The sequence below is a fragment of the Cannabis sativa genome, chromosome 8 (assembly GCF_029168945.1).
Source record: "Cannabis sativa cultivar Pink pepper isolate KNU-18-1 chromosome 8, ASM2916894v1, whole genome shotgun sequence".
NCBI lineage: Eukaryota > Viridiplantae > Streptophyta > Magnoliopsida > Rosales > Cannabaceae > Cannabis > Cannabis sativa.
The window spans coordinates 50672506-50695466 of NC_083608.1; the positions used below are offsets into that span (position 1 = coordinate 50672506).

Here is a 22961-nt window from a genome sequence, read left to right on the forward strand (position 1 = left end):
TTTAACCACTCAATTCCTTCAATACTTCTCCCTCTTGTCTTCTCAGAAGTGTATAATCTCTTAAAAAAATCTCTTCAACCACATCTTCTTCTTCATCGATAAACGATCCATCCTCCCTTTCAATTCATGAAATTGTGTTTCTTGCCTTTCTCGAATTCAACATGTCATGAAAAAATCTCGAGTTAGCATCACCCTCTTTGGCGTACTAGCATTTAGCTTTCAACCATGCACTTCTTTCTTCAGCAAAAGCTAAATTTTTCCATTCCTTTTTTGTCTTCTTCTTTCCTCCATTAAAGTTTGATTCCCGCCAACACTTCCTTCCAATTTATCCAATTCGACCAGCCTTCTTTCCAAAGAACTTTTTATCATCTGATTGTTACCGAAAGTCGACTTACTCCACGACTTGATGTTTTCTTGCCTTTCTCGAATTCAACATCCATGCTTTGTTAAGGTGAGCATGAACACCTTATGTTGCGCTCGACAACTGTCAACACCTAAAAAATTTTTATATCCAAAACAAGTGGGTGTTAAGGATAGATTCCTTCCACTAGGTAGTAGAGCCAGCGAATTCTTAAAAAATCTTACATGTCCATTCGGACATTGAAAGCCCCTACAGTGCATACTTTTGCGTATTCTGAACAATCCTCCATACTTCCGTGTCCATTCCAAGTTGTGGCCTCAATGGATATGGTGATCTCGTAGCAGATCAATCTAGTACTTTCGCATATTGTGATCAATCATCCATGCTTTGTTAAGGTGAGCATGAACACCGTATGTCGCACTGAACAACTATCAACATCTAAATAATTTTTATATCCAAAACCAGTGGGTGTTAAGGATAGGTTTCTTCTACTAGCTAGTAGGGCCAGCGAATTCTTAGAGAACCTTCCATGTCCATTAGCCCATACAGTGCATACTTTTGCGTATTTTGATCCATCCTCCATACTTCCGTGTTCATTCCATTGTTCCATATAATCAAGTTGTTGCATCAATGGTCATGGCGATCTCGTAGCTGATCAATTTAGTACTTTCGCATATTGTGATCAATCATCCATGCTTTCTTAAGGTGAGCATGAACACCTTATGTTGTGCTCAACAACTATCAACACCTAAACGATTTTTATATCAAAAACCAGTGGGTTTAAGGATAGGTTTCTTCCACCAGCTAGTAGGGCTAGCAAATTCTTAGAGAACCTTGCATGTCCATTCGGACAATGAAAGCCATTACAGTGCATACTTTAGCACATTCTGATCAATCCTACATAATTCCGTGTCCATTCCATTGTTCCATATAACCAAGTTTTTGCATTAATGGTTATGGTGAATCGTTCCATCTTTCTCAAAAGATTTGAAGACATCCGTCAAATCCTCTTTAATAACTTCCCAGCTAGTTTGAAAGACTGTAATACTAAAACCATTAGGACCTAGAGCCTTACTACCTTCACAACTAAAGATCGTACTTTTAACTTCATATTCTTCAAAATGCTTTTCTAGTTGTCCCTCTAAGAAATCCAAAATTTTTAACCACTCAATTCCTCCAATACTTCTCCCTCTTTTCTTCTCAGAAGTGTATAATCTCTTAAAAAAATCTCTTCAACCACATCTTCTTCTTCATCGATAAACGATCCATCCTCCCTTTCAATTCATGAAATTGTGTTTCTTGCCTTTCTCGAATTCAACATGTCATGAAAAAATCTCGAGTTAGCATCACCCTCTTTGGCGTACTAGCATTTAGCTTTCAACCATGCACTTCTTTCTTCAGCAAAAGCTAAATTTTTCCATTCCTTTTTTGTCTTTCTTCTTTCCTCCATTAAAGTTTGATTCCCGCCAACACTTCCTTCCAATTTATCCAATTCGACCAGCCTTCTTTCCAAAGAACTTTTTATCATCTGATTGTTACCGAAAGTCGACTTACTCCACGACTTGATGTTTTCTTGCCTTCCTCGAATTCAACATCCATGCTTTGTTAAGGTGAGCATGAACACCTTATGTTGCGCTCGACAACTGTCAACACCTAAACAATTTTTATATCCAAAACAAGTGGGTGTTAAGGATAGATTCCTTCCACTAGGTAGTAGGGCGAGCGAATTCTTAAAAAATCTTACATGTCCATTCGGACATTGAAAGCCCCTACAGTGCATACTTTTGCGTATTCTGAACAATCCTCCATACTTCCGTGTCCATTCCAAGTTGTGGCCTCAATGGATATGGTGATCTCGTAGCAGATCAATCTAGTACTTTCGCATATTGTGATCAATCATCCATGCTTTGTTAAGGTGAGCATGAACACCGTATGTCGCGCTGAAAAACTATCAACATCTAAATAATTTTTATATCCAAAACCAGTGGGTGTTAAGGATAGGTTTCTTCTACTAGCTAGTAGGGCCAGCGAATTCTTAGAGAACCTTCCATGTCCATTAGCCCATACAGTGCATACTTTTGCGTATTTTGATCCATCCTCCATACTTCCGTGTTCATTCCATTGTTCCATATAATCAAGTTGTTGCATCAATGGTCATGGCGATCTCGTAGCTGATCAATTTAGTACTTTCGCATATTGTGATAAATCATCCATGCTTTCTTAAGGTGAGCATGAACACCTTATGTTGTGCTCAACAACTATCAACACCTAAACGATTTTTATATCCAAAACCAGTGGGTTTTAAGGATAGGTTTCTTCCACCAACTAGTAGGGCTAGCGAATTCTTAGAGAACCTTGCATGTCCATTCGGACAATGAAAGCCATTACAGTGCATACTTTAGCACATTCTGGTCAATCCTCCATAGTTCCGTGTCCATTCCATTGTTCCATATAACCAAGTTTTTGCATTAATGGTTATGGTGAATCGTTCCATCTTTCTCAAAAGATTTGAAGACATCCGTCAAATCCTCTTTAATAACTTCCCAGCTAGTTTGAAAGACTGTAATACTAAAACCATTAGGACCTAAGCCTTACTACCTTCACAACTAAAGATCGTACTTTTAACTTCATCTTCTTCAAAAGGCTTTGTAGTTGTCCCTCTAAGAAATCCAAAATTTTTAACCACTCAATTCCTTCAATACTTCTCCCTCTTGTCTTCTCAGAAGTGTATAATCTCTTAAAAAAATCTCTTCAACCACATCTTCTTCTTCATCGATAAACGATCCATCCTCCCTTTCAATTCATGAAATTGTGTTTCTTGCCTTTCTCGAATTCAACATGTCATGAAAAAATCTCGAGTTAGCATCACCCTCTTTGGCGTACTAGCATTTAGCTTTCAACCATGCACTTCTTTCTTCAGCAAAAGCTAAATTTTGCCATTCCTTTTTTGTCTTTCTTCTTTCCTCCATTAAAGTTTGATTCCCGCCAACACTTCCTTCCAATTTATCCAATTCGACCAGCCTTCTTTCCAAAGAACTTTTTATCATCTGATTGTTACCGAAAGTCGACTTACTCCACGACTTGATGTTTTCTTGTCTTTCTCGAATTCAACATCCATGCTTTGTTAAGGTGAGCATGAACACCTTATGTTTCGCTCGACAACTGTCAACACCTAAACAATTTTTATGTCCAAAACAAGTGGGTGTTAAGGATAGATTCCTTCCACTAGGTAGTAGGGCCAGCGAATTCTTAAAAAATCTTACATGTCCATTCGGACATTGAAAGCCCCTACAGTGCATACTTTTGCGTATTCTGAACAATCCTCCATACTTCCGTGTCCATTCCAAGTTGTTGCCTCAATGGATAAGGTGATCTCGTAGCAGATCAATCTAGTACTTTCGCATATTGTGATCAATCCTCCATGCTTTGTTAAGGTGAGCATGAACACCGTATGTCGCGCTGAACAACTATCAACACCTAAATAATTTTTATATCCAAAACCAGTGGGTGTTAAGGATAGGTTTCTTCTACTAGCTAGTAGGGCCAGCGAATTCTTAGAGAACCTTCCATGTCCATTCGGATATTGAAAGCCCATACAGTGCATACTTTTGCGTATTTTGATCCATCCTCCATACTTCCGTGTCCATTCCACTGTTCCATATAACCAAGTTGTTGCGTCAATGGATATGGTGATCTCGTAGCCGATTAATCTAGTACTTTCGCATATTGTGATCAATCATTCATGCTTTGTTAAGGTGATCATGAACACCTTATGTCTTCTCAACAACTATCAACACCTAAACGATATTTATATCCAAAACCAGTGGGTTTTAAGGATAGGTTTCTTCCACCAGCTAGTAGGGCTAGCGAATTCTTAGAGAACCTTGCATGTCTATTCGGACAATGAAAGCCATTACAATGCATACTTTTGCATATTCTGATCAATCCTCCATAATTCCGTGTCCATTCCATTATTCCATATAACCAAGTTGTTGCATCAATGGTTATGGTGAATCGTTCCATCTTTCTCAAAAGATTTAAGACATTCGTCAAATCCTCTTTAATAACTTCCCAGCTAGTTTGAAAGACTGTAATACTAAAACCATCAGGACCTAGAGCCTTACTACCTTCACAACTAAAGATCGTACTTTTAACTTCATCTTCTTCAAAAGGCCTTTCTAGTTGTCCCTCCAAGAAATCCAAAATTTTTAACCACTCAATTCCTTCAATACTTCTCCCTCTTGTCTTCTTAAAAGTGTACAATCTCTTAAAAAAATCTCTTCAACCACATCTTCTTCTTTGTCGATAAACGATCCATCCTCCCTTTCAATTCATTAAATTGTGTTTCTTGCCTTTCTCGCATTCAACATGTCATGATAAAATCTCGAGTTAGCATCACCCTCTTTGGCCTACTAGCATTTAGCTTTCAACCATGCCTTTCTTCAGCAAAAGCTAAATTTTGCCATTCCTTTTTTGTCTTTCTTCTTTCCTCCATTAAAGTTCGATTCCCGCCAACACTTCCTTCCAATTTATCCAATTCGACCAGCCTTCTTTCCAAAGAACTTTTTTATCATCTGATTGTTACCGAAAGTCGACTTACTCCAAGACTTGATGTTTTCTTGCCTTTCTCGAATTCAACATCCATGCTTTGTTAAGGTGAGCATGAACACCTTATGTTGCGCTCGACAACTGTCAACACCTAAACGATTTTTATATCCAAAACCAATGGGTGTTAAGGATAGATTCCTTCCACTAGGTAGTAGGGCCAGCGAATTCTTAAAAAATCTTACATGTCCATTCGGACATTGAAAGCCCCTACAGTGCATACTTTTGCGTATTCTGAACAATCCTCCATACTTCCGTGTCCATTCCATTGTTCCATATAACCAAGTTGTTGCATCAATGGTTATGGTGATCTCGTAACCGATCAATCTAGTACTTCTCATATTCAATCATCCATGCTTTGTTAAGGTGAGCATGAACACCTTATGTTGGCTCAACAACTATCAACACCTAAACGATTTTTATATCCAAAACAAGTGGGTGTTAAGGATAGGTTTCTTCCACTAGCTAGTAGGGCCAGTGAATTCTTAGAGAACCTTCCATGTCCATTCGGACAATGAAAGCCCCTAGAGTGCATACTTATGCATATTCTGATCAATCCTCCATACTTCCGTGTCCATTCGGACAATGAAAGCCCCTATAGTGCATACTTTCACATATTCTGATCAATCCTCCATGCTTTGTTAAGGTGAGCATGAACACCTTATGTTGTGCTGAACAACTATCAACGCCAGAACAATTTTTATATCCAAAACCAGTGGGTGCGTTAAGGATAGATTTCTTCCACTAGCCAGTAGGGCCAGCAAATTCTTAGAAACCTTCCGTATCTATTCGGACAATGAAAGCCCCTACAGTGCATAGTTATCCCTCTCAAAAGGAGGATGGAGAAACTATGTGATTATAAATGAAGAAAACTAGCTACTACTTGTATTAGAGTTAGGACAAATGATTTTAGTAAAGGAATAAAAATATTATTTTGAGATAATAAAGAATTTGGATAAAGGATGACAGTTTTAGTTAAAAAAAATAGAGTTGGTAGAAAATGTTTTATAGGAATAAAAATATTATTTTGAAAAAAATAAAGTTATTGGCTACAAGAATGAAAATTTGTTTGAAAAAGATAAAAGTTAGGAATAAAATGAATACTTTAAGAGAATAGAGAATTTCATTAAGGGAATGGAATTTTAATTGGAAAATAGATTTATATTACTAATGAAAAGATTATTTAGCCCAATAAAGAGTTTGGCTATAGGAATAAAAAATTTATTTGGAAAAAGTAGAGTTAAGAGAAAATGATTTTATTAAAGGAATAAATATGATTATTTTGTGAAAATAGAGAATTTGGCTAAATGAATGAAAATTTTATATGGAAAAAATAGAGTTAAAAAATGATTTCACTAAAGAATAGATTATTTTGGAAAAATAGGGAATTTGAATAAAGGAATGAGAATTGAAAAAGGTAGATTTAAGAAAAAATGATTTAACAAACGGAATAAAAAGATTATTTTGAGAAAATAGATCATTAGACTAAAAGGAATGAAAAATTTATTTGAAATGATTAGAGTTAGGGAAACATGATTTAACTAACGGAATAAAAGGATTATTTTGAGAAAATACATAATTTGGCTAACGGAATGAAAATTTTATTTCAAAAGATTAGAATTAGGAGTAACGGAATAAAAAGATTAAGCTAAAGGAGTGATATTTTTATTTAGAAACGAAAAAAGTAATGAAAATTCAGTCCTAATTGAAAAAATCACAGAAAGCCAAATAAAAACTATGAGATAATCATATTAAATTAATCATCAAACCTAGAAGTAATATGTATATAAGCACACTAGCTAGAAAGCACAACAAAACAGTAGATTCAATCAAGTATTATAAAAATAAGAGCTAATAAAGAAAGCAATAAGAGCTAATTAAGGCATATAGAGAGAGAGACAATGTTGTAGTTTTAACTATAAGAAATTAGACAAACTTATCTGAATTAGACCGACCAACATCCTCGCTCTCGCAGTGCTCATCCACCCCGTCCCCACTGCCACGATGACCTTACTGAAACTTTAACCCCTGAAACCACATTTGAAACACATCTCTTTTATGTATATATATAAATATTGACACAGTGTATGAAATGAAGGCAATTGTTAACTAAGTAAGCTCATGGTATGTGTATGTATATGTATAGCTAATTAAATGCCTTAGAATAACTCTCACAACAGAACAGAACAAGTCAGATCATGGTATGTGTATACAAATAGCTAATTAAAGGCCTTAAACTAAGTCTCACAATAGAAGACAACAGATGAACTCAGATCATGGCATAGGTATAATCATATATATCTAATAATAACTAAATGAAGCATAAGCTATCTTGCTTCTGTAATCCCACTCTGTAAGAAGATTAAGTAACATTATAAAAGCTAATGCCAAGAACAGAGACACCACAGAATTTAATGTCCGATAAATTCTAGTTTGATCAGACGAAAAGCTAATAATCAAGTAAATAATTAAAATTGTGTACATATTACATCACTGTGCAAAATATAAGAAATTTGAGTATTTATATAACAACAAAAGTCTACAGCAACTTTAACAACATTTAAACATAAGTAAGATCATGGCCACAGCCACAGGTAATGATCATGATATTTATACTATATATATACTATTTTTTTTAATGGACATATACACTAATTAGTTTACCGATTTTCTGTAAAATAACTCCCAATAATCTAATCAAATCGTAAAAATAATAATAATAATAATAATAATAAAAATAAAGGTTTTGTTCTATTAACCCAAAATTTAATCTTATCCCACCCACAAGCCTTCCCTCTTATTTTCTATATTTTCAAAAGCTAACAGCAATCAAACAGAGAAGAAACAAAAAATAGTGATATGAAAGAAAGAAAGAACACAATTTATAAAGCAATCAACATTACATTCACTGTAATATAAGAGAACATGGGACGGTAAGCATCAAAGGTTTAGCCTTTATACAGAAACTTGAAAAAAGGTGTCACCTTTGCAAAAAAAAAAGGTCTGCAATGGCCTCAGCAGTCTGATCATCATTCCCATTCACTTCCCTGCCAAAATCAGAGGCAAACACCCATAGGCAACACTCTCTGGTTGAATCGAGACTCGAGAGAGAACAGAAAGAGCACTTGATTCTTCAACGATTAAGGTCAGCTAGGGTTTGGGTTATGGCGGTGAAGAGAAAGGAAGGAGACTTGGGTTTTGGGGAAATCAAAATCGAACGTTGCCGATCACCGGGGTGGCGGTCGTCTTTTATTTTTGACCGTTTTCCTTTTTTTTTTTACTTAAATGGTTAAATTAACAACGGTCAAAAAAAATAGCAAGTAAATGCTGAGCTGTACTCAGCTTTTAAATAAATAAGACCAACGGTCAAATACAATTTCATTCTATTGTCACATACTCACATACTCTTTGAATGGAACTACAAAGTTTAACAAAAATAATAATAATTATTAATGAAAAAATATATTTTTTAAATATAAGATCATCATATCATTATTTAATCACATTTTGAAAAATTTTGAAAAAATTAACACAAAATATAACGAATATTAGATAGACAGACCCTATCAAAATAAGGTGGAGCATCGGTCAGTTTGATCAATTTTATTTTATATAAAAATTTTGAATTCAATTTTCGGTTTGGATTGGTGTAATTCAAAAACCGACCGACCAATTCAAAATTTTTCTTAAAACTGACCATTTTTAACCTCGAACCAAACTTCTTTTTGTTTTCTTTAAAATATGATCCAATTTATTCTATAAGCATATTATTCTATAGCAACAACCATACAAATTAATTATTCAAAAACTAATTGTCTTATTCTTTTATCTTTAATATTAATAAAATAATAATATATTATTATATACTATGAGTAGCTACAATACATAAAGCAAAAATAAACTTAATAAATTAATATATATATATAACAGTCGGTTTCAGTTTTTTCGATCAGTTTATTACCAAAAAAAATTGACCGTTCAAAGGCAGTTCTAACCGTTAGCGGTTTTTTCGGTTTTGATTTTCGGTTCCGCCAGTTTCAATTCCAGTAGTGTTCGGTATGTCGATTTAAATAAATTTTTTAATTTTCTAAATTTCATGCCCAGCCCTATTTCAAAGGCCATAACAATATTGAACACGTGAAGACTAAATAAAAGGGAAATAGTATTATATGGCAGAAAAAAACCCTAATTACAAGCTGGAACACTATTATATGGCAAGTGTAATTACACAAGAACAATATATATTTATATATATATACATGCATAGACTGACAACAACTAATAAATAATTAAAGATTAAACCTGTAATTAAACCTGTCTTTCATTATAAGACAATTCTAATAGCTAACAATGTATTTATACTTTATCACTATTAAAGTGAAAACACATAATGTAAATGTATACATTTTATTGTGGAATAACACTTCTGCATATTTTGAATTGAAGCAGTTTGACTTAACAGTGTGTGAATCTAAAGTGTAAATTGTTTGTAAACACACTATCACTATCACACATTCATTGAGAAAGAAAGAAAGAAAGAAGACACTCTTTTAAAGTCTGAATTCTGATATGAAGAAGAAAAACAACAAAAACATCTCGACAGATTACAAGTAGCTCCTATCACACATACATACCTCAATCATAATCAACAAGATCAGTTGTTGTGTGGATTATTAGGATGTTAGCCTTAAAATTTGACATTTGGTATGTGACTAATCTTGGTCCAGTACTCCTCATTCCCACTCTCCTTCGGGTCGTAATTTTTCTTTACAAGAGAACATCATTTTATGGTTAAATAGGTGAGGGAGGTTGGAAATCCTTCTTCTGACAATGTTTGCAACTCGGGGCAAAACAAGATTGAAAGTGTTTGCAACGAGGTGAGTTGTCCAATCCCATTTTAGTCTAAACCTCTAAGTTATGAAAATCCCCATATTTCAAGAGAGGTAATAGTGGTAGGTAGTAGCCCTTTCCCGGGAATGATTCTATATCTTCACTGGAATTTCCACCAATAGAAAGTTTGGTAAGATGGGGTAATGTTTGGCAATTCCATTTCATCCTCAGAAATACATCACATGATATCTCAAGCGTAGACAAACTAACAGGCAGAACACCTTCACCTTTAGGGAAGGTCTCCATCAAAGGACAATCTACGATTGCCAATGACTCTAATGATAGGAGGGAAGTCATCTTCTTTGGCAACCACTTCAATTTAGAGCAATCACGAATGATAAACTCACTCAGCTTGGGAGCAATAAGTCCACCATCTAGGAAAGATACAAAATTGTTACAACTTCGGATAGTGAAAGATGTTAGTTCCTCTAGAGATTTCCCATCGGACATTGAGACAACTTCAATATGGTGGCTGAAAGCAATTTCAAGAGTTTTGAGATTGGGAAACAAATCCACATTGAGAGATCCAAACGATGACCCGCAAGACAACAAACGAAGCTCTTGAAGAGTGGAAGGGAAACATCCTGTAGAACTGGAAGAAGGATTTGTTGGATTTATTGCCTTGTACAATATATCTGAATTCTCCAAGTGATGAATTCTTATTTTTGTGACACATGGTATTCTTGGGAGACTTAATAATGAATGTTCCTCATGTCCTACAATTCTAATATATGCTAATGAAGGAAGGAAGCGAGGCAAATCTCTGATGAGCTTAGGACAATGATTGATCGTAAGTGTTTTGAGCTTCCCATATGTTGTTGCTTCTTCAGTTTGCATTGAATGCCATTGCTCCCATGATGACATGTTGCTGAAGCTTAATGTTTCCAATGATGAAAATGGCTTTCTCGCAGAACTATTCACGTAAAACTCAGATCCCGCTGTCACTACCGAACTGAATTTTGAAATGTAAAGATCTTTTACGAAAGGAAGTTGCCCAAAGGGTGGTAAGCTAGAGCAATGCCTACAACCATCAAGCCTTACTTCATAAATGTTGCTAAATGAATCATTCCCAACCCAGTTTGGAAATTTTGTGCCCGGGTAATTAAGAATTTTGAGCTGCTTTAACTTTGTGTTAGGTGCAAGCATTTCTAACACACTCTCTTCATGTTTTGGATCAACAACAACATTATTAACACTCCATGCCAAATTCAATTTCTTAAGTTGATTCTTATCCAGAAAATTGACTTGATTGGATACTTTTGTAATATTGACCACATTTTCTAACTTCTTAATGGAAAGTTCTCCACGTAGACATTGAAAAACTGCCAACTCTTCTATTGTTGCGCCACTATTCGTTCCCACAACAAAAGTTGTCAACATTTGGAGATTCCTCAATTTAGTTATTTGACTTGGCATCTCAACTAGTCTACTTACACTTACAGTAAGATGCCTCAAATTAATGAGACGATGCATATCTTTAGGCCAAGTTTTAAGTCGATGACAATTTTCTAACTTCAATGTCTGTAAATTGTATAATACACTTACAGATTCGGGCAACATCACAATCTTCGTGCCAGAAAGATCTAAATAGCGAAGATGTTTTAGTTCACCAATTAAATCAGATAACTCAGTTATATGAAGACCACATAAAGATAGAACTCTCAAACATTTCAACATCGGTAGCAAATTCTCCACTACTTCCTTAGAAATATTGACTTCAAAAAATCTTGAACCTAATGTTAAAAAGGTTCGTAAACGAGTAGCTTCAAAATCATAGCTAGATATCTTGTTATCAGTATAAAGTTCCTTGACACATCCAAGGTGACGTGTCTTTTTCTCAAGCTTATCAATGTCACCATTTTGCTCTAACAAACAACAACTGTATTTTCCAGATATAGTTCTAGCCAAATCAACAATAAGATCATGCATGACAAAAGATGCACCACTCCAGGTCTTTGTCTTTACAAAAAATGACATAGATACTAAATCATCAAAATACTCACAGCCAACTTCTTCCATTTTTCTACTCTTTTCAGAACGTTGCACAAGATTTTCAGCCATCCATATTAAGACCAAGTCCTCTCTTCGAAATTCATAGCCTTTTGGAAATATTGAACAATAAAAAAAAACACCCTTTCAAGTGTGGGGGAAGATAGTAGTAGCTCAATTCCAAAACAGCTGGAACAATTTTGCTCCTTCATGTGTTAGCTCCCAAATATTACTCTTTGCTATTTGTTCCCATCTCTCAGCATCCCATGTTGATCTCAAGAGACCTCCAAGAACTTTAACAGCTAAAGGTAAACCATTACATTTCTTGGAAATTTCTTTGCCGATCCTTTCTAATTTTGGGTTCACAATAAACATTCTAGAGTTGCCACTAGAAGTATGCTTCACAAATAGTGCCCAACACTCATCTTTTGATAATTCTATAAGATGGTGCGTATCAACAGTTCGAATGATATCCGCAACTTTTTCATTCTTGTTGTTACCATTATTTTGCAGCCTCTTGCACCGTCTATAAAAGGCTTCATCATGTCTGTCCACTGAACATAATCATCTTCCCAAACATCATCTAGAACAATCAAAAACTTCTTTCCCTTTAACTTATTTGACAAATTAATCTGAAGTGAATTCAAATTCATGTCACTGCAAGCATTACCCGGGGCTACTTCTTGAAGGAGAGTTTTTGTCACAGCTATGGCATCAAATTTATCAGACACATACACCCATGCCTTAAGTTCAAACATTTTTGTCACTCCTTCATTGTTGAAAAGGGTTTGAGCAAGGGTAGTTTTCCCAATCCCACCTATTCCCACTATGGGAATGACACATATCTTCTCACTACTATCTTCATCCGACATCAATAACTTCATCAAAGCCTCTTCGTCAGTCTTTCTACCATAGAGTTCAGGTTCATCTTGTAGAGAAGTCTTCGCACGTGAACTTTCTAATGGTTTCATCTCGACAACATTCTTTTCAAGATTCAAGTTTCCAATCTGATTGGCTAAGTACTCCAACCTCTTAAGAATCTCTTCCATATTAGCATTCCTCACACGATTACTTGAATTAGAATTTTTAGAGAAACGAGAGAGTAACTTACTCATTGTCTTCCTTTTGCTTTCTTAGACTCATCAGCTTTGCCGGGTTTCATAGCATCGTATTCAATATTGCCAAAGAAGTCTTCAGCATCATCGACAACATCCAGAAGATCATCCAGCCACTTCTCCACAGCAGGGTTTTTGATTCTCTTGTTCTCCACCTCAAAGAGAACCGCAACAAGAGTATTGAAGGTTGACTTCAACTTGAAAAGCCTCTCAAAAACAAAACTTTCATTTTTTCCTTTGAAGAAGAGCTCTTCAACATATGGAGACGCAATCTTTTCAAGCAAAAAATCAAAAGAAGCAGAAAGAACAACACCGATCACAAGCTCAGTCATCGGTAACAAGCTCAGTTACTACACACAATAGTCAAAGATTCAGAGAGGAAGATCTATAGGAGAGACTGAGAGCAAAAGAGTAGTCAAAGAATGAGGCAAGTAATGGAAACGATGGTATCTAATGCTTCTTTTGATTTCAATGTTATAATATTTTATTGCCATATATAAATTATCGTAATCACTATCAGATTAGCACATGCTTACTTCTTCTTTTCTATTCATCCAATGCTATTTAATTTGACAGTATTTGTACAATTAACTATATAATATTGACTGAGTATCTCCTTAGTTTAAGTTATATACAGTCTAGTCTGTATTTGTTTGTCTTCTTGCTATTATAAAACACTATTTTACTGCCTTTCAAATGGTCCCAAAGTTCTAATTTATAGACAAACTTATTATATTTATTAATGTTTGTTAATTTTGGTCTTTTAATGAATTCCATTACTATAATATTGTTTATTAGTAGACTAATGATTCTAACAATAATGAATATAATAAGTAAATTTGAAAGTGCCATAAAAATTTACAATTCCAAGTATATCGATTTGAGGACCAAACCAAATCAGTAAGTAATTAAGAAAAAATTAAGAGTTTAGCATGATCTTAATTGACTGGTAAATTCATCACTCAATTTATTTAGTGAAAAAGCACAATAAACCAGATTACTAATTTTTCATTCCTCGTTCTGATGTGGATTTTCGAAGATCAAATTTTGGGTGGCAACTTGGATTTTTAAGTCGAAAGGATTCTAGGGACTTTCTTTTGAGGTCTTATTCTATATGAAGATAATCTTAGGCTTATAGACTGTAGAGCATAAATCGATGTCTGATATAAATTTATAGGATGATTGATCAATCCTGTTTAATGGGAATGAATGATTTGATCTTATTGTTGTGTAGATAATATAATTTATTATAAAGAGACTCATTCATTGCATGCACCATTAATCCATTTTACCATAATTTTTATCAACATTGAGTTACATGTTTAATATTGATTCCAACCAAGAATACTATTGATCTAACACCAACACAACACTGCTTGTGTCATGCCATGGAATCTACCTCCTTCCTTCCTTCCTCCATATTAAGAAGACATAAATTGAATAGACCATAATAAAACAGGGGATTCTTCTAATTATTAACAAATTCACCAATAAATTATTAACACTTGTTCACAAATATATTTACAAAGATTTAATCTCTATTTTAATAAAAACAGAGATTCCTTGAAAAGAAACAAGGCAAGGCAGAATCTAAACAAAAACAACAACTGTACAGACTAAGAGCAGAACAGGTCCTATAGTATTATACATAAATAAAATGGAAGAACGATAAGTTAATCAAACAAACCTGAGATTATGTCGCAAATGCAAGCTCATCATGAGAAAATGACATGGTGTACGTGACTAATGTTGTTCCAGTACTCCTCATTCCCACTCTCCTTTGGGTCGTACTTTTTCTTCACCAGAGGACAACGGTGTATGCTCAAAGAAGTGAGGGAGGTTGGAAACCCTTCTTCTGACAATGTCTCCAACTCAGGGCAAAACAAGACTCCAAGTGTTTGCAAGGAGGTGAGTTGTGTAGGCCCATTTTTGTCCAGCCCTCTAAGTTTTGAAAAAAAAGAGATACTAAGAGAGGTAATAGTGGTAGGCAGTAGCCCTTCCGCCGAAAATGACTCCATATCTTCTTCATTACCAGAAATAGAAAGATAGGTAGGATGGGGTAATGTTTCCCAATTCGATTTCATCCTTAAAAGTTCATCATACGATATAACAAGACTAGACAAAGTAACAGGTAGACTACGTTCACGTGCATCTTCAGGAAAAGGTTCTAGCAACGGACAATCTATGATTTCCAATTCATTCAAAGCTGAGAGGATAGTCGTCTTCTCTAGCAACCATTTCAATTTACGGCAATTAGCAATCCGCAATGAACTCAGCTTGGGAGCAATAAGTTCATCATTTGGGAAAGATACAAAACTACCACAATTACGAATAGATAAAGATGTTAGTTCTTCAAGAGATTTCCCATCTGACACTGAGATAACTTCAAAGTAGTCGCTGGATTCAATGTGAAGAGTTTTGAGATTGGGAAATAAATCCAAATGGAGGGATCTAAACGATGATCCACAATATGCTAACCTAAGAGACTGAAGAAGATGGTAATGTTAGGGTGGAGTGAGAGTGGAACAAGGATTCCTTGGCTTTATTGCCTCATACAATGACTCCCAATTCTCCAACTTTTCAATCCTCATATTTGTGACACATGGTAATATTGGGAGACTTAATAATGGATACTGCTTGCCACCCATAATTTTAATACTTATCAATGAAGGAAGGAAGCCAGGCAAATCTCCGACAAGCTTAGGACAGCGAGCAATCTCAAGTGTTTTGAGCTTCCCATATGTTGTTGCCTCTTTAGTTTGCATTGGATGCCCTTTCTCCCATGATGACATGTACCTGAACCTTAATGTTTCCAATGATGAAAATGGCTTTCTCGCAGAACAATTCCCGTAAAACTCAGCACCCACCGTCACTACCGAATTGCATCTTGAGATGGAAAGATCTTTTAGCAAAGGAAGTTGCCCAAAGGGTGGCAAATAGTACATAATCTCGAGCTCCTTCAACATTGTGTTAGGTGCAAGCATTTCCAGCACACCCTCTCCATGTTTTGGATCAACATTAGAATAAATAACACTCCATTCCAACTACAATTTCTCAAGTTGCTTCCTCTCCAGTACAATTTGATTCGGTGCTTTTGTAATATTGGTCACATTTTCTAACTTCTTAATGGAAAGCTCTCCATGTAGACTATGAAGTTCTGCCAATTCTTCTATTTTAGCACCACTATCCATCCCCACCACAAAAGTAGTCAAAATTTGGAAATTTGTCAATTTACTTATTTGACTTGGCATCTCGACTAGACTATCTCCACTGATAATAAGATGATGCATATCTTTGGGTAGAATTTGAAGATGATCACAATCCTCTAACTTCAATGTCTGCAAATTGTACAATTTAGTTACGAATTCGGGCAGCATCACAATTTGAGTCTTGGAAAGATCTAAATAGCGAAGATGTTTAAGTTCACCAATTGAGTCAGAGAACTCAGCCATACGAAGACCACGAAAAGATAGAACTCTCAAACGTTTCAACATTGATAACAAATTCTGCACTACTTCCTTAAAAAAACTGATTTCAGAATATCTTGAACTTAATGTTAAAAAGGTTTGCAAATGGGTACCTTCAAAATCATAGCTAGATACCTTGTGATCAGTAGAATGTTCCATTACACATCCGAGGTGACGTGTCTTCTTCTCGAACTTAACAATGTCTTCATTGTGCTCTAATAAAGAACTATCCTTTCCATAAACAATTTTAGCCAAATCAACAAGTAGATCATGCATCAGAAAAATAGATCTACCGCTCCTGTCCTTGGATTTTAGAAAAAATGACATAGATACTAAATCATCAAAGTACTCACCGGCAACTTCTTCCATTTTTCTATTCCACTTGGAGCGCATGACAAAATTTTCAGCCATCCATAATAAGACCAACTCTTGTCTTTGAAATTGATAGCCTTTTGGGAATATTGAACAAAAAGCAAAACACCCTTTCAAGTGTAGAGGGAGATAGTAGTAGCTCACTTCTAAGGCAGCAGGAAGGCCTTGACTCCTTTCATGTGTCAACTCCCAAATATTATTCCTTGCTATTTGTTCACATCTCCATACATCTAACGTTGATCTCAAGATGCCTCCCATAACTTTAGCAGCTAAAGGTAAACCATTACATTTCTTGGAAATTTCTCTACCGATCCTTTCTAAATTTGGGTTCTTAGTAAACTTTCTAAAGTTTTCACTAGAAGCGTGTTTCACAAATAGTGCCCAACACTCGTCTTCTGATAATTCTCTAAGTTGGTGTGTATCAACAGTTCGAATGATATTTGCAACTTTTCCATTTCTTGTTGTTACTATTATTTTGCTGCCTTTTGCTCCACCTTTAAAAGGCTTCATCACTTCTGTCCACTGCGCATAATCATCTTCCCAAACATCGTCTAAGACAATCAAAAACTTCTTTCCCATTAACTTATTTGACAAATTAACTTGAAGTAAATTCAAAGTCATGTCATTATCAACATCACTCGGTGCTAATTCTTGAAGGAGATTTTTTGTCACAGCCGTGGAATCAAATTTATCTGAAACATACACCCAGGCTCTAGATTCAAACTTCTTCTTCACTCGTTCATCATTGAAAAGATTTTGAGTGAGGGTAGTTTTCCCTATCCCACCCATCCCCACTATGGGAATGACACATATCTTCTCATCACTACTATCTTCATCCGACATCAACAACTTCATTAAAGCATCTTCATCAGTCTTTCTACCATAAAGTTCAGGTTCATCTGGTAGAGAAGTCTTCACACGTGAACTTCCTGATGGTTGCACCTCGACAACATTCTTTCCAAGATTTAAGTTTCCAATCTGATTGGCTAAGTACTCGAACCTCTTGAGAATCTCCTCCATATTTGCATTCCTTACGCGCTCAGTTGAAGTAGAAGGTTTAGAGAAATAAGAGAGTAACTTACTTATTGCCTTTCGTTTTTCTTTCTTTGACTCATCAACTTTGTTGGGTTTCATAGCATCGTAGTCAATATCACCAAAGAAGTCCTCAGCATCATCAACAGCATCCAGAAGATCGTCCAACCACTTCTCCACAGCAGGGTTTTTGATTCTCTTGTTCTCCACCTCAAAGCGAACTGCAGCAAGAGTGTTGAAGGTTGACTGCAGCTTGAAAAGCCTCTCTTTAACAGAACTTTCATTTTCTCCATTGAAGAGGAGCTTCTCAACATAAGGAGAAGCAATCTTTTGCAGCAAAAGATCAAAGGAAGCAGAGAGAAAAGCACCAATCACAAGTTCAGCCATGTTTCACTTCACTTCAGTAGCTAGTTTGTTTTCAGAAAAAAGCTTAGAGAGAAAATGGGAATGGAATGATAGGAGATATGAGATAAGCAAATATCAGAAAATGCCAAGACTCTACATATTATTATCACACTTTTAAATAAAAATTATATTTTTCTTATTATAATTGGTTTGGTAGGCCATTGTGTATTTTTATTCACATATCACATTCAAGTTAATATTTTGGTTACTTCTGAATGTGATCATACTTTTCAAAGGGAGACTTTTCTTATTAATCTATTCCTTTTTTTCTTTTTGAAAGATTTTTATTTTAATTATTAATATGATTCTTTTCTTTATTTTTATTTTTATTTTCTTCAATTTCCAACCCATTTTGTCCCTTCAATATTTAAAACAACCAAAAACAACTCTAAAAAGAGACCCGAAACTTAGGCTAAAACACTAATCACACCAAATAAAATAACCAAAATCACTTTCTAACTCCAACTTTTTAATGAGCTGATGAATTAGCATTTTCCTATTTATAAAATACATATGGAGTTATAAAAACATAAAAAAACTATCTCTAGGTTTCTTCTAGGTGTTGATCTAAGAGGCTCTAGGTTTCTTCTAGGTGTTGATCAGTTTGAATAAGAGCAGGGCTGACTTGTATATTGGCTTCCAAAGTCATCTGCCCGCGCGAGTAGGAGGAAGCCTTAAGCAACTTAACTACTTTCCTTGCCAAGTAGGATTAGTAGTGATGACTTGGACAAAATGAGTAAGTGGACTTAATCTCCAACAATGTTATACCCATAATGATTGTGTAATAGCTCAAGGAAATGTTATAATTTATAGTATGTGTATTTGGGATGTAGAAATGTTATAACTTGAACACATGAAGAACTGAATAATCAAACAATGCAGATGAAAAATTAAACAATTCAACACATGAAAATACGAGGTTCGAACAGAGTAATTGTTGTATCACCTGCCTATTCCTCGGCCAGAACAGCCCCAGTGGCTTTTGATCTTTATTTAGCTAGGATGAATCGATTACAAGTTGTTGTACACAATGTGTTCTCGGACACAATCTCTCAATGAAGCCTAGCTGCAATTACACAAAATTCTCACTTAATTACAACACTCTTTCTCTTTGAACTAGCTCACATAAACAGACAGTTAGTTACAACAGTTAGAAGAAAAGCCTCACTTGATGACCAATCACAGCACATATATATTTATATGTATATATTTATAGTCATTCAGATTCTGTTAGACACAGACTAGCTTGAGTTGAAAAAAAGAGCTACATCTTTCTGTGTAGTTAATTTGTACATGTAAATTGGCAAATCTTATGAAACTAGAAAGTAACTAACACCCCACCAGTTCAAACTTCCTCTCTCTACAACTCTAACAAACACACCATTGCAAGATTCAAACTTACTTTTTTGCTATTCAACAGATAATATGTGTTCATGATTGGATGGTTAAGGCTTTCGATATATTCCATAATATGTAGTTTGAGTTCAAAACTAAGAAATGGATTTAGTATTAGTTAGTTGTAAGGGCATTTTTGATAGTTGGTTTAATAGCAATGAATAGGCATTAGTTAAGTGGTGAAAGTGTGAAGAGGCTTTAATGAACATTCAAATGAAGGGGCATTAGCTTGCTTTAATGTGCTTTACAAAATTGTGGCTAAGCTTATTTGCTCAAGACTAAGATGTGTGTTAAAAGAGATAGTTGCTAAAAATCAAGGGAGCTTCATTCAAAGCGAATTCATAGCTCACAACATAATGAGCGAGCGAATGCCAAACATCAAAATAATTAACACACACGTGTAACATCCATTTTGATCACTAATTTCGACACCGTAAATTTTCTTAATTTCTTAAAAAAAAATTGTAAGATAGAATTCTACAACTGCAATAAACACTGTCATAACAAAAATATTGAAATTATAATTGATTTATGTATTATAGAAATGCATTAAAAAAAAGTGGAAGTTGGGTTGAATTGTGTTCCGATTGATTAGGACTAGAATTGGTTCTTGTCCAATATGGGATGAACTAATTTATTTGGTTTGTGATGTTCCTTAATGTATAGTTCGAGTTCAAAAGTAAGAAATGGATTTTAGCTGTTGCATTGCAGGCTTCATGGTATAATATAAACAACTCTTATCAATCGATGACAAGCTAAGCCAGACTTTAATGAACATTCAAATACATTTGAAGAGTGAAAGTGGTGAAAGTGTGAGTGAGGAGGCTTTAGTGACATGTCCATGGGTGACCTCCTGCCAATCCCAAATTTATAGATAGCCCTCATTTATGGCCGAGGAAAACCGTGGTTACAAGCTGAACATTAGCAAATTACACAACAATCATAAAAAAGAAAAACAACCTCAAACATCAAAATATTACTGAAGACATAAAATAGGATTATTCTCGGTATTTATATATAGTACATAGAGCCTGTCAAAACAAAGTCAGCAATGAATAACCATATTATGTGTAGATAAAGAGAAATTGTATGTGTATATTGTATGCATTTTTTCTTCTTTATCTCCAATATGTTTAGCCATAGCAGCTACAAAGCATAAGACTAGATTTGTTATGCATAGCACATTTTATAATCTGAATATACCATATACCATATTTTGGATTATGTAGATAATTTCTGTGTAATAGCTCAGATAAAATGTTATAATAAATAAAATATATTTATTTATAACACAACATGGATCATATACAATCATAAAGATTTCAAGTGTTTGTAAGGAGGCGAGTTGTCTAAGCCCAAAACGGGTTCAGCATGTCAAACCAATGTCAGCAATGGCTACAAATTGGACCTTGGGTATGTGACTTATCTTGTTCCAGTACTCCTCATTCCTACTCTCCTCCGGGTCGTACTTTTTCTTTACCAAAGCACATTCTTCTATGATTAAAGAGGTCAGGGAGGTTGGAAGCCCTTCTTCTGACAATGTCTCCAACTCAGGGCAAGAATAGATTTTAAGTCTTTGCAAGGAGGTGAGTTGTGTAAGCCCATTTTTGTCCAGGCCTCTAAGTTTTTTAAAAGACCAGATGTCAAGAGAGGTAATAGTAGTAGGCCCTCCAAAATAATTGGGAAACGATCAAGTATGATCTCATGGAAGTGTTTAGGGCTTTTCATAGAGAAGGAAGAATTGAAGGCAGTATCAATGACACTTTTATATGCTTGATCCCTAAAAGATTAAACAGCTGCAAAGTCAAAGACTACAAACCAATCAGTCTCATCACAAGCGTGTATAAAATCATCGCCAAGACTCTTGCCACTAGACTTCGAGGTGTTTTGGGAGAGACTATTTCTGAAACCCAATCGGCTTTCGTGGAAGGGAGACAAATCCTAGATTCGGTCCTAATGGCAAACGAAGCAGTTGAGGACTATACGAGTCGTGGTAAAAAAGGGTTCGTGCTCAAGATCGATTTTGAAAAAGCATATGATCGTGTTGACTGGGGTTTCTTAGATTTGGTTATGCGGAAAAAAGGTTTTGGGGAGCGGTGGACAAAATGGATTCGAGGATGTGTTTCGACAACTTCATTCTCCATATTCATTAATGGTAGGGTAAGAGGCAAGTTCAATGGTTCTAGGGGTCTACGACAAGGAGATCCCCTATCACCGTTTCTTTTCACATTGATAGCTGATGTTCTTGGAAGAATGGTGGACAAGGCTATTGATACAGAATCTTTGTCGGGGTTCCAGATAGGTAAAGATGATATTCAACTTAGTCATCTACAGTTTGCGGATGACACTCTGTTCTTTGTAAAAGATGAGGCTTCTCTTCAAAAGTTAGTCAAGATTGTTGAAGCATTTTGTGGTATTTCGGGACTAAAAGTGAACTTGAATAAAAGTCAACTGCTAGGAGTTTGTATGGATGAGGACGCAGTTGCCCAAAGTGCGATTCAAATTGGGTGTGAGGTGGGTAGGTGGCCTATGACTTATTTGGGAATGCCACTTGGTGGCTCTCCAAGGAAGAGATCTTTTTGGGAACCTGTTTTGGATAAATGTGCTACAAGAATGGATGGGTGGAAATGCTCTTTCCTCTCTAGAGGAGGGAGGCTGACTCTCATTCAGTCGGTCCTCTCTTCACTTCCAATTTACTTTGTGTCTTTATTCAAAGCTCCGAAGGTGGTCTTAAAGGAATTAGAAAAAATGATGAGAGATTTCTTTTGGGAAGGAGGAGACTTAGCAGGAGGGGATCATTTGGTGGCTTGGGATGAGGTGTGTAAACCTAGAGCGGAGGGTGGCTTGGCAATCGGAAGATTAGAAATGAGGAATAAATGATTGCTTATGAAATGGCTATGGAGATTCCCTTTAGAATCGAACTCTCTGTGGCACAAAGTCATTAAGAGTCGATATGGCAGAGCAGATAACTTCTGGGACACAAAACAGGGGGTTAGACTGTCCCCAAGAGGACCATGGAAGGATATCTCAGATCTTTACGACGAATATGGGAAGTTGGTAAAGTTTAAAGTAGGAAATAGAGCATGTATTCGTTTCTGGGAAGACGAGTGGATTGGGGGCTCTTCACTGAGGGATCAATTTCCAAATTTAGCTGTGATATCTAGGGCTAAGAATGCAAGTACTCAGGAGATGATTGGTGATGAGGGAGAGGTGGGAGATTGTGTGGCGAGTTGGGATCTTAATTTTAGAAGAAACATTATGGATAGAGAGATTCCGAGTTTGTCACAATTGTTACAAAAGTTGGAGCACGTTTGATGATAGTCGGATTTG

General features: G+C 35.6%; 2 protein-coding genes across 2 annotated transcripts; both read right to left on the reverse strand.

Moving 5' to 3' along the window:
• Nucleotides 1-8851: 8851 nt before the first annotated feature.
• Nucleotides 8852-11917, reverse strand: LOC133030670 (putative disease resistance protein At3g14460). Its single transcript, XM_061103487.1, has one exon. It carries the CDS (start codon nt 11915-11917, stop codon nt 9869-9871), a length of 2049 nt encoding a protein of 682 aa, XP_060959470.1. The 3' UTR covers nt 8852-9868.
• A 3536-nt stretch (nt 11918-15453) lies between these two features.
• On the reverse strand, nt 15454-19317 carry LOC115722669 (putative disease resistance RPP13-like protein 1). The gene is made up of 2 exons (XM_061103076.1): nt 19183-19317; nt 15454-18238 (listed from the first exon to the last, which is right to left on the reverse strand). The coding sequence occupies exon 2, from the start codon at nt 18216-18218 to the stop codon at nt 16005-16007; it is 2214 nt and encodes a 737-aa protein (XP_060959059.1). The 5' UTR covers nt 18219-18238; nt 19183-19317; the 3' UTR covers nt 15454-16004.
• Nucleotides 19318-22961: the final 3644 nt, after the last annotated feature.

Coding starts and splice junctions, on each gene's coding strand:
- LOC133030670 (XM_061103487.1), bottom strand. CDS start 11,917: ATGGCTGAAAATCTTGTGCAACGTTCTGAAAAGAGTAGAAAAATGGAA.
- LOC115722669 (XM_061103076.1), bottom strand. CDS start 18,218: ATGGCTGAACTTGTGATTGGTGCTTTTCTCTCTGCTTCCTTTGATCTT.